Source organism: Psittacula echo (genome assembly GCF_963264785.1).
Source record: "Psittacula echo genome assembly, chromosome: 27".
Classification (NCBI taxonomy): Eukaryota; Metazoa; Chordata; class Aves; order Psittaciformes; family Psittacidae; genus Psittacula; species Psittacula echo.
The window spans coordinates 2,098,158-2,114,842 of record NC_137762.1 but is presented as its reverse complement, the minus strand read 5'-3'; the positions used below and the strand labels follow the sequence as shown (position 1 = coordinate 2,114,842).

The following is a 16,685-nucleotide window of genomic DNA, read 5'->3' as shown; positions in this document are numbered from 1 at the left end:
CCGGATCCCATCCTGATCCCATCCCGGTCCCATCCTGATCCCATCCTGATCCCATCCGGATCCCTTCCTGATCCCATCCCGGTCCCATCCTGATCCCTTCCTGATCCCTTCCTGATCCCATCCGGATCCCATCCTGATCCCTTCCTGATCCCATCCGGATCCCATCCTGATCCCATCCTGATCCCTTCCTGATCCCTTCCTGATCCCAGCCTGATCCCTTCCTGATCCCTTCCTGATCCCATCCTGATCCCTTCCTGATCCCAGCCTGATCCCTTCCTGATCCCATCCTGATCCCTTCCTGATCCCTTCCTGATCCCATCCTGATCCCTTCCTGATCCCAGCCTGATCCCATCCGGATCCCATCCTGATCCCAGCCTGATCCCATCCTGATCCCATCCGGATCCCAGCCTGATCCCATCCTGATCCCAGCTTGATCCCTTCCTGATCCCATCCTGATCCCATCCCGGTCCCATCCTGATCCCATCCCGGTCCCATCCCGATCCCATCCTGATCCCATCCTGATCCCAAACCGGTCCCATCCCGATCCCATCCTGATCCCATCCCGATCCCATCCTGATCCCATCCCGGTCCCTTCCTGATCCCATCCCGGTCCCATCCTGATCCCATCCTGATCCCATCCCGGTCCCATCCCGATCCCTTCCTGATCCCATCCTGATCCCATCCCGATCCCATCCCGATCCCATCCTGATCCCATCCTGATCCCATCCCGGTCCCATCCTGATCCCATCCCGGTCCCTTCCTGATCCCATCCCGGTCCCATCCCGATCCCATCCTGATCCCATCCTGATCCCATCCCGATCCCATCCCGGTCCCATCCTGATCCCATCCCGGTCCCTTCCTGATCCCATCCTGATCCCATCCTGATCCCATCCCGGTCCCTTCCTGATCCCATCCCGGTCCCATCCCGATCCCTTCCTGATCCCATCCCGGTCCCATCCCGGTCCCATCCTGATCCCTTCCTGATCCCATCCTGATCCCATCCCGATCCCTTCCTGATCCCATCCCGGTCCCATCCCGGTCCCATCCTGATCCCTTCCTGATCCCCTTCCTGATCCCATCCCGGTCCCTTCCTGATCCCATCCCGGTCCCTTCCTGATCCCATCCCGATCCCATCCCGGTCCCATCCCGATCCCTTCCCGATCCCATCCCGGTCCCATCCTGCTCCCTGTGCTGCTGCTCAGCGCCCAGGACCAAGTTCTGTGATGCACTGACTGCCCTGAGCCACAGCCGAGTGTAGGACAGAACCTCGCCCCGGGCACCGCCGCCGAGGGACACCAATGGGTGCCAGTGGGTGCCAATGGGTGCCAATGGGTATCAATGGGTGCCAATGGGTGCCAATGGGTATCAATGGGTGCCAATGGGTGCCAATGGGTGCCAATGGGTACCAATGAGTGTCAATGGGTGCCAATGGGTATCAATGGGTGCCAATGGGTGCCAATGGGTATCAATGGGTGCCAATGGGTGCCAATGGGTGCCAATGGGTACCAATGAGTGTCAATGGGTGCCAATGGGTGTCAATGGGTGTCAATGGGTGCCAATGGGTACCAATGAGTGTCAATGGGTGCCAATGGGTGTCAATGGGTGCCAATGGGTATCAATGGGTGCCAATGGTTGCCAATGGGTGCCAATGGGTACCAATGGGTATCAATGGGTGCCAATGGGTACCAATGGGTGCCAATGGGTGTCAATGGGCGCCAATGGGTACCAATGGGTGCCAATGGGTACCAATGGGTGCCAATGGGCGCCAATGGGTGCCAATGGGCGCCAATGGGTACCAATGGGTGCCAATGGGTATCAATGGGTGCCAATGGGCGCCAATGGGTGCCAATGGGTGCCAATGGGTGTCAATGGGCGCCAATGGGTATCAATGGGTGCCAATGGGTACCAATGGGTGCCAATGGGTGCCAATGGGTATCAATGGGTGCCAATGGGTGTCAATGGGTGTTAATGGGTGCCAATGGGTGCTAATGGGTGTCAATGGGTGCGAGTGGGTGTGAATGGGTATCAGTGGGTGACAATGGGTGTCAATGGGTGTCACCGGGTGTCAATGGGTGTTAATGGGTGTCAGTGGGTGTCAGTGGGTGTCAATGGGTGCCAATGGGTGTCAGGGGCCCCCAGCAGGGACCGGCACCCCACAGGCAGGACAAGGGCACCCCAAGGGAAGCGAGAGCCCCCCCTGAGCTGTGGCTGCCCTGGAACCGACCCCCCTTGAGTCCCCCTTGACTCCCATGTACCCCCAACAGCACCCTGCCATTGACCCCCCCTTGTCCCCATTGCTCCCCCTTTACCCCATAGCAACCCCTTATAACCCTCCTGCCCCCCACTTCCACCCAGTGCCCCCCCATGGGCGCCCCATTGCCCCCATTTACCCCTTTGGGTCCTCATTGCCCCCCATTGCCCCCTCTTTACCCCATTACCCCCCTCTTCACCCCCATTACCCTCTCATTGCCCCCCGTTTACCCTGTGGCTACCCCATTGCGCTCCATTCATCGCCACTGCCCCCCCATCTACCCCCCTGCCCCCCCATTGCCCCTCTACCCACCCCCATTGCCCCATTACTGCCCCCCCTTTAGCCTATTGCCCCCCATTGCCCCCCATTGCCCCCCCGGCCCCGCTCCCCCCTCGCCCGTACCAGGATCAGCGCCTCCATTTTGCGCTCGCCGCTGCCGACGTGGAGCCGGAAGAGCCCTCGCAGCTCATTGGCTGCCCGCCTGCCAATCAAGCCGCCGAGCCCCTCCCCGCAGCGCTGATTGGGCCAACGGCTTCCAGAGCAGACCAATCGCTGCGCGCCTCCGCGCGGGGGACGGGCCGGCTCTTCCCGCCCTCCCCGAGGCGGCCGCTGATTGGTGGCGCGGCCTCTACGTCACCGCCGCGCGGCGCTCCCGGAAGAGGGGGAGGGCGGTGCAGTTGCCATAGAGACCAGGGAAGCGCTGACGTAACCGCTTTGCCGGCTGCGCGCGCTGATTGGCCCGATCTCCGGTCACATGACCGGAAGTTTAAGACGCGCCCGGTCGGTGCTTGGCCACGCCCCCGGCGGAACGCGACCTCCCCCTGGTGGGCGGAGCCAGGAGGGAACGCGGGGTCATGGGGGGGGCAATGGGGGCACACGCATGTGCAGTGGGGATCACGTGTGTGCAATGGAGATCACGTCTTGCAATGGGGAGAACACGTGTGTGCAATGGGGATCACGTGTGTGCAATGGAGATCACGTCTGTGCAATGGGGAGAACACGTGTGTGCAATGGTGATCACGTGTGCAATGGGGAGAACACGTGTGTGCAATGGGGAGAACACGTGTGTGCAATGGAGATCACATGTGTGCAATGGAGAACACGTGTGTGCAATGGGGATCACGTGTGTGCAATGGAGAACACGTGTGTGCAATGGGGATCACGCGTGCGCAATGGGGATCACGTGTGCAATGGGGAGAACACGTGTGTGCAATGGGGGATCACGTGTGTGCAATGGGGAGAACACGTGTGTGCAATGGGGGATCACGTGTGTGCAATGGGGCTGCCCCGCGGCTGCAGCAGGAGTGGCGCTTTAGGACCCCGGGGAGGACACCCAGAGGGGCGGGGCGATTGGGGCGGAGCCAGACGCCACCCGCAGCCAATCAGAGCCAAGGAGGTGCTGGCGTCACCCAGACACTGTGCTTGGCCGCGGCCAATCACATAAAGCCCGGCCCCTTCCTTGTGGCCACGCCCCCAGCGCTGCAGGGTCCTGCTGCCCCCCCGCCGACCGCAGCGCTCACCCCCCCGGAGCCCCATGGGCACCCCATGAGCATCCCTGTGCCATTGAGACCCCCATTGTGCCCCCCACCCCATGGGACCCCCACTGCACCCCTGCAGACCCTCACCGTTGCCCTGTGTCCTGTCCCCATCCCTGTCCTGTCCCCTCTTACCCAACTCCATCCCCTCCGGATCTGTTCCTGTCGCCTCCATCCCCATCCTTTTCCTGTCCCAGAGTCACTTTGGTCCCCATCTCCATCCCCAACCCCTCAGCCACCTTCTGTCCCCTCCATCCTTATCCTCTCCATCCCCATCCTATCCCTGTCCCCTCCATCCTTATCCTCTCCATCCCCATCCTATCCCTGTCCCCTCCATCCTTATCCTCTCCATCCCCATCCTATCCCTGTCCCCTCCACCCTTACCCTCTCCATCCCCATCCTATCCCTGTCCCCTCCACCCTTATCCTCTCCATCCCCATCCTATCCCTGTCCCCTCCATCCCCATCCTATCCCTGTCCCCTCCACCCTTATCCTCTCCATCCCCATCCTATCCCTGTCCCCTCCATCCTTATCCTCTCCATCCCCATCCCATCCTTGTCCCCATCCCCATCTCCATCCCCTCCATGGCTGCTCCACCCCTGTCCCCATCCCCATCTCCTTCCCCAGGGAGCAGCCACGCTTCCATCATCCCCCTCCATTTATTGCCCCCTCCTGGGTACCACCAGGATGGAGTGGGGGGGGGCGGGTGGTGGCCCTGGGGGTGTCCCCAAGTCCCTTGTCCCCCCCCCTCACCTCCACCACCAGTGGGGACTCCTCTCCCTCCTCTGCTGTCACCTATAAAGGCAAAGGGACCACTTAGTGACAGCGAGGGGGGGGGCCCCATTGGTTGGGGGGCGATGGGGATACAGGAGATGCTCTTACCTTGAGCATCCCTGCTCTGTGATGCTGGGGGGGGGGGGGGATATAAGGCTATAGGGGGATAACAAAGCTATAGGGGGACACCTTGGGGTCAATGGGGCATGGACTGGGGGGGGGGGAATATATTTGGGGGGGGGGATATGGGATTTATAAAGGGCAAAACAGGGCTGGGAGCGAGCGTGTGAGGGGGCTCAAAGATGAGCTTAAAGCTGATGCGTCGGGTGCTGAAGTGCCCCCCAATCGGATTCATATTAAAGGGGGGGGGGGGGGGGGGATTAACGCTCCCCCCCCCCCTTGAAGTTAAAGCCAAATTGGTTAAAACTGAGGAAAATCCTTAAAAAAAAAACCAAAAAAAAACCCCGACATTTATTCAGCGTCTGGAGGTGCTTCCACAGCGAGCGACAGCGCGGGCGCAACTAAAACCAACCCCCTCCAGGGCATTGCACGGGGGGGGGGGGGGGGGGGGGCTCTCACCGGAATGATTCCCCAAGACGGGAATATCGCCCCCCCCCCCCCTTCATTTAACACCACCCCCCCACCCCCCCCCACCCCCCCCCAAAAACGACCCCTTTCTAAAAGAACCTGGTGTACAATGAGTCACAAACACAGTCCTGGGGCGCAAGGACACAACGGAGGACATTGGGGTGGCTTCGAGAGGCAGCGATGTGGGGGGGCCCCCCCCGTTTTCAACTGCCTTGGTGGTGGTGGCGGAGGGGGGGGGGGGAGCCCCATGGGGGTGACCTGCGGCTTCCCTGTCCCTTGTGCCTCGGCTCTCCCGCTAAGGTTGGGTCCTGTTGGAGGACAGTGAAGGGAAGTTAGGATTTCCTAAGGGATCCGGTTGGATGCTGCCGCTGCCGGGGGCTGCTCCGGGGGGGGTTCAGTGGTTTCCTGCTCGTTTGCCTTGGTTTCCTGGCGGGTTTCAGCCCGGGGCGTCCATTGGAAGATGGGAAAACTCCCGCTTGGAAGGGGCCAAGCTCCTCACCTGGGGGGTTAAAACCTCCGCCCGCCGCCGCCGTAGCTGCCGCCGCCGCTCGAGCTCCCGTAACCGCCTGGGGAGGGGGACAGGGTCAAAGGGGGGGCAAAGGGGGGGAAAGGGGGGGGAAAGGGGGGCAAAGGGGGGGGAAAGGGGGGGCAAAGGGGGGGCAAAGGGGGACTCAAAGGGGGGCAATGGGGGACACAAAGGGGGGCAATGGGGGCCTCAAAGGGGGGCAATGGGGGCCTCAAAGGGGGGCAATGGGGGCCTCAAAGGGAGGCAATGGGGGACACAAAGGGGGGCAATGGGGGACACAAAGGGGGGCAATGGGGGACACAAAGGGGGGCAATGGGGGACACAAAGGGAGGCAATGGGGGACTCAAAGGGGGGCAATGGGGGACACAAAGGGGGGCAATGGGGGACACAAAGGGGGGCAATGGGGGACACAAAGGGGGGCAATGGGGGACTCAAAGGGGGGCAATGGGGGACTCAAAGGGGGGCAATGGGGGACACAAAGGGAGGCAATGGGGGACACAAAGGGAGGCAATGGGGGACTCAAAGGGGGGCAATGGGGGACTCAAAGAGGGGCAATGGGGGACACAAAGGGAGGCAATGGGGGACTCAAAGGGGGGCAATGGGGGACACAAAGGGAGGCAATGGGGGACTCAAAGGGGGGCAATGGGGGACTCAAAGGGGGGCAATGGGGGACACAAAGGGGGGCAATGGGGGACACAAAGGGGGGCAATGGGGGACTCAAAGGGGGGCAATGGGGGACACAAAGGGGGGCAATGGGGGACTCAAAGGGGGGCAATGGGGGACACAAAGGGAGGCAATGGGAGACACAAAGGGGGGCAATGGGGGACACAAAGGGGGGCAATGGGGGACTCAAAGGGGGGCAATGGGGGACACAAAGGGAGGCAATGGGGGACACAAAGGGGGGCAATGGGGGACTCAAAGGGGGGCAATGGGGGACACAAAGGGAGGCAATGGGGGACACAAAGGGGGGCAATGGGGGACACAAAGGGAGGCAATGGGGGACACAAAGGGAGGCAATGGGGGACACAAAGGGGGGCAATGGGGGACACAAAGGGGGGCAATGGGGGACACAAAGGGAGGCAATGGGGGACTCAAAGGGGGGCAATGGGGGACTCAAAGGGAGGCAATGGGGGACTCAAAGGGGGGCAATGGGGGACTCAAAGGGAGGCAATGGGGGACTCAAAGGGGGGCAATGGGGGACACAAAGGGGGGCAATGGGGGACACAAAGGGGGGCAATGGGGGACTCAAAGGGAGGCAATGGGGGACACAAAGGGGGGCAAAGGGGGACTCAAAGGGGGGCAAAGGGGGACACAAAGGGGGGCAATGGGGGACACAAAGGGAGGTAATGGGGGACTCAAAGGGGGGCAATGGGGGACTCAAAGGGAGGCAATGGGGGACACAAAGGGGGGCAATGGGGGACACAAAGGGAGGCAATGGGGGACACAAAGGGGGGCAATGGGGGACACAAAGGGAGGTAATGGGGGACTCAAAGGGGGGCAATGGGGGACTCAAAGGGAGGCAATGGGGGACACAAAGGGGGGCAATGGGGGACTCAAAGGGGGGCAAAGGGGGACACAAAGGGGGGCAATGGGGGACACAAAGGGAGGTAATGGGGGACTCAAAGGGGGGCAATGGGGGACACAAAGGGGGGCAATGGGGGACACAAAGGGAGGCAATGGGGGACTCAAAGGGGGGCAATGGGGGACTCAAAGGGGGGCAATGGGGGACTCAAAGAGGGGCAATGGGGGACACAAAGGGGGGCAATGGGGGACACAAAGGGGGGCAATGGGGGACTCAAAGGGGGGCAATGGGGGACACAAAGGGAGGCAATGGGGGACACAAAGGGGGGCAATGGGGGACTCAAAGGGAGGCAATGGGGGACACAAAGGGGGGCAATGGGGGACACAAAGGGAGGCAATGGGGGACACAAAGGGGGGCAATGGGGGACACAAAGGGAGGCAATGGGGGACTCAAAGGGGGGCAATGGGGGACACAAAGGGGGGCAATGGGGGACACAAAGGGGGGCAATGGGGGACTCAAAGGGAGGCAATGGGGGACACAAAGGGGGGTAATGGGGGACACAAAGGGGAGGCAATGGGGGACACAAAGGGGGGCAATGGGGGACTCAAACGGAGGCAATGGGGGACACAAAGGGAGGCAATGGGGGACACAAAGGGGGGCAATGGGGGACTCAAAGGGGGGCAATGGGGGACACAAAGGGGGGCAATGGGGGACACAAAGGGAGGCAATGGGGGACACAAAGGGGGGCAATGGGGGACACAAAGGGGGGCAATGGGGGACTCAAAGGGGGGCAATGGGGGACACAAAGGGGGGCAATGGGGGACTCAAAGGGGGGCAATGGGGGACACAAAGGGGGGCAAAGGGGGACACAAAGGGGGGCAATGGGGGACACAAAGGGGGGCAATGGGGGACACAAAGGGAGGCAATGGGGGACACAAAGGGGGGCAATGGGGGCCTCACCTCCGCCGTAGGGCCCCGAGCTCCTGCCCCCGAAGTTGCCGCCCTTCATGGGGCCGAAGTTGGAGGCCTGGTTGTTGTAACTGCCAAAGTCATTGTAGCTGCCCCCCCCGCCAAAGTTACTGCCTGCGGGAGAGAGGCTCAGCGTGAGGAAGGAGCAGGCCCCCGGGGGGGGGCGGGGGGGGTGAAGGGAGTTAATGGCAAGGCGGGGGTCACAATGGGGTTCAATGGGGGGGGGCACAGAGAGCTTTGGGGTGACTCAATTGGGAGCCCAGAGCCTGGGGGGGCGGGGGGGGAAGTGGGAGACTCAAAGCACCCAGGGGTATGGGGGGGGCGTTAATGGGGAGCCTGGACCCCCCCAGCGGTTCCATTGGGGTAGCAGGTACCTGGGGGGGGGGGGTAATGGGGAGCCTGGACCCCCCCAGCGGTTCCATTGGGGTAGCAGGTACCTGGGGGGGGGGGTTAATGGGGAGCCCAGAGGCACCCAATGGTTCAACTGGGAGGCCCAAGACACCCAGAGGCCTATGGGGGGGGGGCTTAACAGGGAGCCTGGACCCCCCCGATGGTTCCATTGGGGTAGCAGGTACCTGGAGGGGGGGGTTAACAGGAAGCCCCAGGGCACCACTGGGATGAATGGGGAGCCCAGAGGCACCCAATGGTTCAACTGGGAGGCCCAAGACACCCAGAGGCCTATGGGGGGGGGGCTTAACAGGGAGCCTGGACCCCCCCAATGCTTCCATTGGGGTACCAGGTACCTGGGGGGGGGGGTGTTTAACAGGAAGCCCCAGGGCACCATTGGGGTGAATGGGGAGCCCAGCGGCACCCAATGAGCCCCCCTCATGCCCACGCGCCCCTCACCTGTGCCCCCCTCGGAGAGCCCGTTCCTGACGGCCAGCGCAGGGCCCCGTGCCGGCCGCCGGCCCCCGCTGCCGCCGAAGCCCCCCCCCCCGCCGTTGTTGTAGCCATCGTAGGTGCTGCTGCCGCCGCCGCCGCCGTAGCCCCGGTTGCCGCCACCACCGGAGTAACCGGGGCCGCCGCTGCCACCACCGTAACCTAGGGGAGAGGAGAGGGAGGGAGCTGAGCGCCGGGGCCGTGGCGGGGGGGGGGGCCATGGGCACCGGGCTCCCTGCTCCGTGCTGCTGCTGCTGCTGCTGCTGGGTCCGGTGTGGTCGGCGAGCGGAGCCGCCCCGCTCCGGCCTTACCGTCACTGGGAGCGCCACTAAAGCCGTCCGTGCCGCCGCCATAGCCGCCAGCGCGGCCGCCACCAAACCCACCTGGGGAAGAACAGAGAGCCTGTGGGGCCGCCGCTGCCGCGGGCTGCGGGGGGGGACCTCGGGGCCGGTGCCGGTGGAGCGGGGCCGCATCCCGGTGCGGAGCAGCGCGAGGAGGAGGAGGCAGCCGGAGCCATGGCGGTGCTTTGGACGGGGGGTGCCCATAGGGATGGGGATGATGAAGGGGGGGGGGGTTCCCCATGGCACTCACCACGGCCCCCGAAGTTGCCGCCGCGGTTGAAGTTGTCGTTGGCACCGAAGCCGCCGCCGCGGCCGCCGCCGAAGTTCCCGGAGCCGCTGCGGCCTAAGAGAGGAGGAGGAGGAGGAGGAGGAGGAGGAGGCAGGGGACAGCCTTTAGGAACAGCGCAGGCAGCGCGGTGAAGGGGCTGCGGGGGGGACGGGGGGCAGCGGGGGGGCTGAGGGGGTGCTCACCTCGCTGGCTGGCCGAGGCGCTGGCCATCTCCTGCTTGGAAAGGGCTTTCCTCACCTCGCAGTTGTGCCCGTTCACAGTGTGGTACTTCTGGACTGCGGAGGGGAGAGGGCAAGCAAGGAGGTGGGAAAAGGGCACCCGGGACGTCCCTGATCCCAAACGGGAGGCGGGGATGGGGTGGATGGAGCGAGGACACCCCCCCCACAAAGGGATGCTCATGAGCATCACTGATGTCAATCAGTGCTACCTCACTCTAAGTGGGGATGCTCCCCGTGCACATCAACCCCAACCTCACCAACCCAGACCCGGCGGTCACCTACATGTCCCCTGTGGCAGTAAGGGGATGGCATCATCCCCACTGAGTGGCCCTGAGCATCCTTGGTGCCACCAGCCTGCAGATCCCTGGTTCTCCAGTGGAGACGGGGATGGGGCGGATGGAGTGAGGACAGCCCCAAAGGGATGCTCATGAGCTGCTCAGCATCACTGATGTCAATCAGTGCTACCTCACTCCAAGTGGGGATGCTCCCCGTGCACGTCAACCCCAACCTCACCCCCTTGGACCTGGTGGTCACCCACGTGTCCCCTGTGGCAATAAGGGGATGGCACCGTCCCCATCGAGCTGCCCTGAGCATCCTTGGTGCCACCAGCCTGCAGATCCCTGGTTCTCCAGTGGAGACGTGGATGGGATGGATGCACACCAGCGGGTAGGGAATGGGCAATGGCTCCGTGTCCGAGGGGACGCGGTGGCAAGCGGTGGCCCTCAGGGGTGGGTGTTGGTGACAGGGACAATGGGATCGAGCTCCCTCAGCCAGGTGGTGATGCCTGGAGGGGAGGGATGGGATCCAGCGGGCCCTGGATCCACTGGGAACTGCCCATGTCAACAACAAGGAGCTCAACAAGGCCCGTGCATGGGGCGATCCCAGGCTGGGAAGTGGAAGCAGCCAGAGGAGAAGGATTTGGGGGTGCTGGACAATGAGAAGCTCCCCATGACCCACGTTGAGCCCAGACCCCCCTCCATGTGCTGCACCCCCAGAGCATGCGCAGCGGCTCAGGGAGGGGATTCTCCTCCTCTACTACATCCTGGGGAGATCCCACTTGGATGCTGCATCCGGTTACGGCATCCTCAAGGATATGGAGGTGCTGGAGCAAGGCCAGAGGAGGCTACAAGGATGAGGAGGGGCTGGAGCAGCTCCCATAGGAGCCAGGCTGAGAACATTGGGGCTGGAGAAGAGAAGCTGCTTGGAGACCTCAGAGCAGCTTCCAGTGACTGAAAGGGGGTACAAGGACACTGGACATCGATCTGCATCAGGGACTGGAGCGATGGGACAAGGGGTGATGGGTTCAGACTGGAATAGGGCAGATCCACGTTGGAGATAAGGAATAAGAGGACGCTGGGACACTGGGATGGGCTCAATGGAGGCTGGGCTGCTCCATCCCATCAAGCACAGCCCGGATGGCTCCTGGAGCATCCTGCTCCAGCGGAAGGCATCCCAGCAGCACGGGGCTGGACCCGGCTGAGCTGCAGGCCCATTGCAATGCAAAGCACACCATGCAATAGGGGTGTCCCCCCCCCGGGGGCACTCACTGACGATCTTGTCCACGGAGTCGTGGTCGTCGAAGGTGACGAAGGCGAAGCCGCGCTTCTTGCCGCTGCCGCGGTCGGTCATGATCTCGATGACCTCGATCTTGCCGTATTGGCCAAAGTAGTCCCGCAAGTGATGCTCCTCCGTGTCCTCCTTGATGCCCCCCACAAAGATCTTCTTGACCGTCAGGTGCGCGCCGGGCCGCTGGGAATCCTGCGGGAAGAGGGGCGGGATTAGGGATGGGGTTGGGGAGGGATTGGGGGGGTTGGGGATGCATTTGGGATGGGGTTGGAGATGGGATTGGGGGGGTTGGAGATGGCATTGGAGGTGCTCTGGGATGGGTTTGGGGTGGGGTTGGGCTGCGGTTGGAGCTGGTTTGGGATGGGGTTGGGATGGGGTTGGAAACAGGTTGGGATGCATTTGGAGATGGTTTGGGATGGGCTTGGGGATGGGTCGGGATGGGGTTGGGATGCATTTGGGATGCGTTTGGAGATGGGTTGGGAAAGGGTTAAGATGTGTTTGGGATGGGTTGAGATAGGGTTGGGATGCATTTGGAGATGGTTTGGGATGGGGTTGGGGATGGTTGGGGATGGGGTTGGAGATGGTTTGGGATGGTGTCGGAGAAGGTATGGGATGGGGTCCGAGATGGGGTTGGGATGGGGTCCGAGATGGGGTTGGGATGGGGTCCGAGATGGGTTGGGATGGGGATGGGTTGGGATGGGATGGGGATGGGTTGGGATGGGGTTGCAGATGGGTTGGGATGGGGTCGGAGATGGGTTGGGATGGGGTCGGAGATGGGTTGGGATGGGGTCGGAGATGGGGTCGCAGATGGGTTGGGATGGGGTCGCAGATGGGTTGGGATGGGGTCGGGGATGGGTTGGGATGGGGTCGGGGATGGGTTGGGATGGGGTCGGGGATGGGTTGGGATGGGGTCGGGGATGGGTTGGGATGGGGTCGCGGATGGGTTGGGATGGGGTTGGAGATGGGTTGGGATGGGGTCGGAGATGGGTTGGGATGGGGTCGGAGATGGGTTGGGATGGGGATGGGTTGGGATGGGGTCGGAGATGGGTTGGGATGGGGTCGGGGATGGGTTGGGATGGGGTCGGAGATGGGTTGGGATGGGGTCGGAGATGGGTTGGGATGGGGTCGCGGATGGGTTGGGATGGGGTCGGGGATGGGTTGGGATGGGGTCGGGGATGGGTTGGGATGGGGTCGGGGATGGGTTGGGATGGGGTCGGAGATGGGTTGGGATGGGGTCGGGGATGGGTTGGGATGGGGTCGGGGATGGGTTGGGATGGGGTCGGGGATGGGTTGGGATGGGGTCGGGGATGGGTTGGGATGGGGTCGCGGATGGGTTGGGATGGAGTCGCGGATGGGTTGGGATGGGGTCGGGGATGGGTTGGGATGGGGTCGGGGATGGGTTGGGATGGGGTCGGAGATGGGTTGGGATGGGGATGGGTTGGGATGGGGTCGGAGATGGGTTGGGATGGGGATGGGTTGGGATGGGATGGGGATGGGTTGGGATGGGGTTGCAGATGGGTTGGGATGGGGTCGGAGATGGGTTGGGATGGGGTCGGGGATTGGTTGGGATGGGGTCGGAGATGGGTTGGGATGGGGTCGGAGATGGGTTGGGATGGGGTCGGGGATGGGTTGGGATGGGGTCGCGGATGGGTTGGGATGGGGTCGGAGATGGGTTGGGATGGGGTCGGGGATGGGTTGGGATGGGGTCGGAGATGGGTTGGGATGGGGTCGGAGATGGGTTGGGATGGGGTCGGAGATGGGTTGGGATGGGGTCGGAGATGGGCTGGGATGGGGTCGGAGATGGGTTGCGATGGGGTTGGGGATTGGTTGGGATGGGGTTGGGGATTGGTTGGGATGGGGTTGGGGTGGATTTCAGGCTGTTGAATGGGTTTGGGGATGGATTTGGGGAAGGTTCAGGCTGTTTGGAGGTGTCCTAAAGGGGGGCTTAGGATGGGTTTGGAGCTGGCTTGGGGTGGATTTCAGGTTGGCTTGGGGATGGAATTGGGGATGGATGGGTTGGGAATGGGATTGAGGGTTTAGGAGGGCTTTGAGCGAGTTTAAGGGTGTGTGGGGTTGCCTCCAGGTTCTCACGGTGAGTTTGGGGCTGGAATTTGGGATGGGGTTAGGGGGATTTAGGGCACTTTTGAGGGTAGGTTTGGGGGTGGGCTTGAGGATGGATTTGGAGTGGATTTCCAGTTGGATTGGGGATGGGTTTGGGGATAGTTTGGAGGTCAGTTTGGGATGGGTTTAGGGTGGAATTGGGGTGGGTTTGGGGATCAGTTTGGGATGGGTTTGGGATGAGCTGGGATTGGGTTTCGGGGTGCATTCAGGATGGGTCCGGGGTCAGTGCAGGGTCTGTTTGGGATCAGTCCGGGATTGCTTTGGGGATGCGTTTGGGATGCTTGGAACCCCCCTGTCCCGCCCCCCAAGCAGAGCAGCCCCAAGGCCCATCCCCACCTCTCTGGACACGGCTCTCTTTGGTTCAACGACTCTGCCGTCCACTTTGTGGGGCCGGGCGTTCATGGCCGCGTCCACCTCTTCCACCGAGGAGTACGTGACAAAGCCAAAGCCTCGGGAGCGCTTTGTGTTCGGGTCCCTCATCACCTTGGAGAACACGGACACACGTCAGGAGACAGCCTGGACCCCCCCCCATCCATAGGGATGCGGCTTCTTCCAGTCACCTCCAGCTCCCGCCCATCACCTCTGGTCCCTTCCCTCCTCAGCATCACATGAACAGCACCCAGAGGTGACACCCAGTGAAAGTGATGGAGGGCACAGAGGACCTGGGGGGCACAAGGGACTTGGGGGGCTCAGAGGACCTGGGGGGCACAAGGGACTTGGGGGGCTCAGAGGACCTGGGGGGCACAAGGGACTTGGGGGGCACAAGGGACTTGGGGGGCTCAGAGGACCTGGGGGGCACAAGGGACTTGGGGGGCACAAGGGACTTGGGGGGCACAAAAGACTTGGGGGGCACAGAGGACTTGGTGGGCACAGAGGATCTGGGGGGCACAAAAGACTTGGGGGGCACAGAGGATCTGGGGGGCACAAAAGACTTGGGGGGCACAGAGGATCTGGGGGGCACAGAGGACTTGGGGGGCACAGAGGATCTGGGGGGCACAAAAGACTTGGGGGGCACAGAGGACCTGGGGGGCACAGAGGATCTGGGGGGCACAGAGGATCTGGGGGGCACAGAGGACTTGGGGGGCACAGAGGATCTGGGGGGCACAAAAGACTTGGGGGGCACAAAAGACTTGGGGGGCACAGAGGACTTGGGGGGCACAGAGGATCTGGGGGGCACAAAAGACTTGGGGGGCACAGAGGACCTGGGGGGCACAGAGGATCTGGGGGGCACAGAGGATCTGGGGGGCACAGAGGACTTGGGGGGCACAGAGGATCTGGGGGGCACAAAAGACTTGGGGGGCACAGAGGATCTGGGGGGCACAGAGGACTTGGGGGGCACAGAGGATCTGGGGGGCACAAAAGACTTGGGGGGCACAGAGGATCTGGGGGGCACAGAGGACCTGGGGGGCACAGAGGACTTGGGGGGCACAGAGGACCTGGGGGGCACAGAGGACTTGGGGGGCACAGAGGACTTGGGGGGCACAGAGGATCTGGGGGGCACAGAGGATCTGGGGGGCACAGAGGACTTGGGGGGCACAGAGGATCTGGGGGGCACAAAAGACTTGGGGGGCACAGAGGATCTGGGGGGCACAGAGGACTTGGGGGGCACAGAGGATCTGGGGGGCACAAAAGACTTGGGGGGCACAGAGGACCTGGGAGGCACAGAGGATCTGGGGGGCACAGAGGATCTGGGGGGCACAGAGGACTTGGGGGGCACAGAGGATCTGGGGGGCACAGAGGATCTGGGGGGCACAGAGGATCTGGGGGGCACAGAGGACTTGGAGGCAGGGACTTGTGGGGCTCACCACGCAGTCGGTCAGGGTGCCCCATTGCTCAAAGTGGCTGCGCAGGCTCTCGTCTGTGGTTTCGAAGCTGAGGCCGCCAATGAAGAGCTTCCGGAGCTGCTCGGGCTCCTTTGGAGACTGTGGGGAAGGGGAAATACGGGGGTCACTAGGGGGGGGGACACCCCCAAACCTCCTCCATGGGACCCCCCTTGTAGTCCCCCCAAAACGCCCCATCTGGGGCTGCTTTGTGCCCCCCTATCTCCAACGAGAGCCCCATCACTGGACCCCCCCCCATCTCTGCCTTCAGCCTCCAAGGGACCCCCAAAGGCCCTCTGGGGGGTCTCCAGCCCCATAAGGAACCGCTGACCCCCAGCCCCCCATCTCTGGGTTCACGTAGCCCCACTGACACCCCCAATGCCACCCCATGGGGCTGCACAGGGGACCCCAGCACCCGCTTATGGGGCAGAGCAGGCCCTGTGAGCCCCCAGCCCCTCTCTATGGGGCTGCCTGTTCCCTCGAGGGACCTGAGCCACCCCCCATTGTTACCCTATGGGGCTGCCCAGCAGGACAGGACCCCCAAACCCTCCTGGCCCCATACTGGGGCTGTCCAGGACCTAAAAGGACCCTGAACCCCCCCCACGTCCTCATTTCTGGGGTCACCCAGACCCATGGGGCCCCCAACCCCTATATTTAGGGCTCTCCAAGCCCTTCAGCCCCCTCAATCCCTACCATTGAGCCCTCCCCACGCCCCAGACGCCCCCAGACCCCATTTTAAGGCCTTCATCACCTGCCTCCCTCCTCTATGGGGCTCCCCCGGCCCTATAGGACCCCCCCATTCCCCTATAGGTCCCATGTTCCCCCCCATCCTACCCCGCTGTCGCGCATGCGCGGTGCCGCCATCGCCCCCCGCAGCACAAAGGCGCGCACGTGGCTGGGAGAGGGGGAATCAGCGGCGGGGATGTGAGGGGGGGGAGAAAGCGCGGGTCACGCATGCGCCAAGAGCCCCCCCTCCACCAGCGGGCGCCTGCGCAGAGGCCGCGGGGGTCGGCGGCGGCGGCGCGCAGGCGCAATACGCGAGGTAGGCCGCGGTTGAAGGGGAAACGGGAGGGGGGGCGGAGGTGGGGGGGAGTGAAGGAGGCGGCGGGGCCGGTGCGGGGCGAGACTGGAGCGGCGGCGGGAGCGGGGCCCGTACCTCGGCCTTGGACATGGCGGCGGCGCGGGGCGGTGCGGGCTGGGGCGGCGGCTCCGCGATGCTCCCTCCGCGAAGCGCCGGCTCAGAAAGGGGCCGAGCGAGCCCAGCGCCGCCGCCTCACTCCGCCGCC

At 63.3% G+C, this 16,685-nt stretch overlaps 1 protein-coding gene across 4 annotated transcripts; it reads right to left on the bottom strand.

Moving 5' to 3' along the window:
- Positions 1–5,234: 5,234 nt before the first annotated feature.
- On the bottom strand, positions 5,235–16,666 carry HNRNPA1 (heterogeneous nuclear ribonucleoprotein A1). Of its 4 annotated transcripts, none has more exons than XM_080635336.1 (11): positions 16,556–16,666; positions 15,385–15,501; positions 13,916–14,062; positions 11,440–11,650; positions 9,857–9,949; positions 9,636–9,776; positions 9,356–9,427; positions 9,012–9,206; positions 8,157–8,279; positions 5,648–5,714; positions 5,235–5,456 (listed from the first exon to the last, which is right to left on the bottom strand). In XM_080635336.1, the coding sequence occupies exons 1-10, from the start codon at positions 16,568–16,570 to the stop codon at positions 5,656–5,658; spliced, it is 1,173 nt and encodes a 390-aa protein (XP_080491462.1). In that variant the 5' UTR covers positions 16,571–16,666; the 3' UTR covers positions 5,235–5,456; positions 5,648–5,655. The 4 variants fall into 4 exon arrangements, with proteins under 4 accessions (XP_080491462.1, XP_080491463.1, XP_080491464.1 ...); XM_080635337.1 differs by having other exon boundaries at positions 9,636–9,728; XM_080635338.1 differs by lacking the exon at positions 9,356–9,427.
- Positions 16,667–16,685: the final 19 nt, after the last annotated feature.

Coding starts and splice junctions, on each gene's coding strand:
- HNRNPA1 (XM_080635336.1), bottom strand. Junction 9,950..11,439: donor CTCCGTGGACAAGATCGTCA/GTGAGTGCCCCC, acceptor TCCCCTCCGCAG/TCCAGAAGTACCACACTGTG. Junction 9,428..9,635: donor CGGCAACTTCGGGGGCCGTG/GTGAGTGCCATG, acceptor GTTCTTCCCCAG/GTGGGTTTGGTGGCGGCCGC.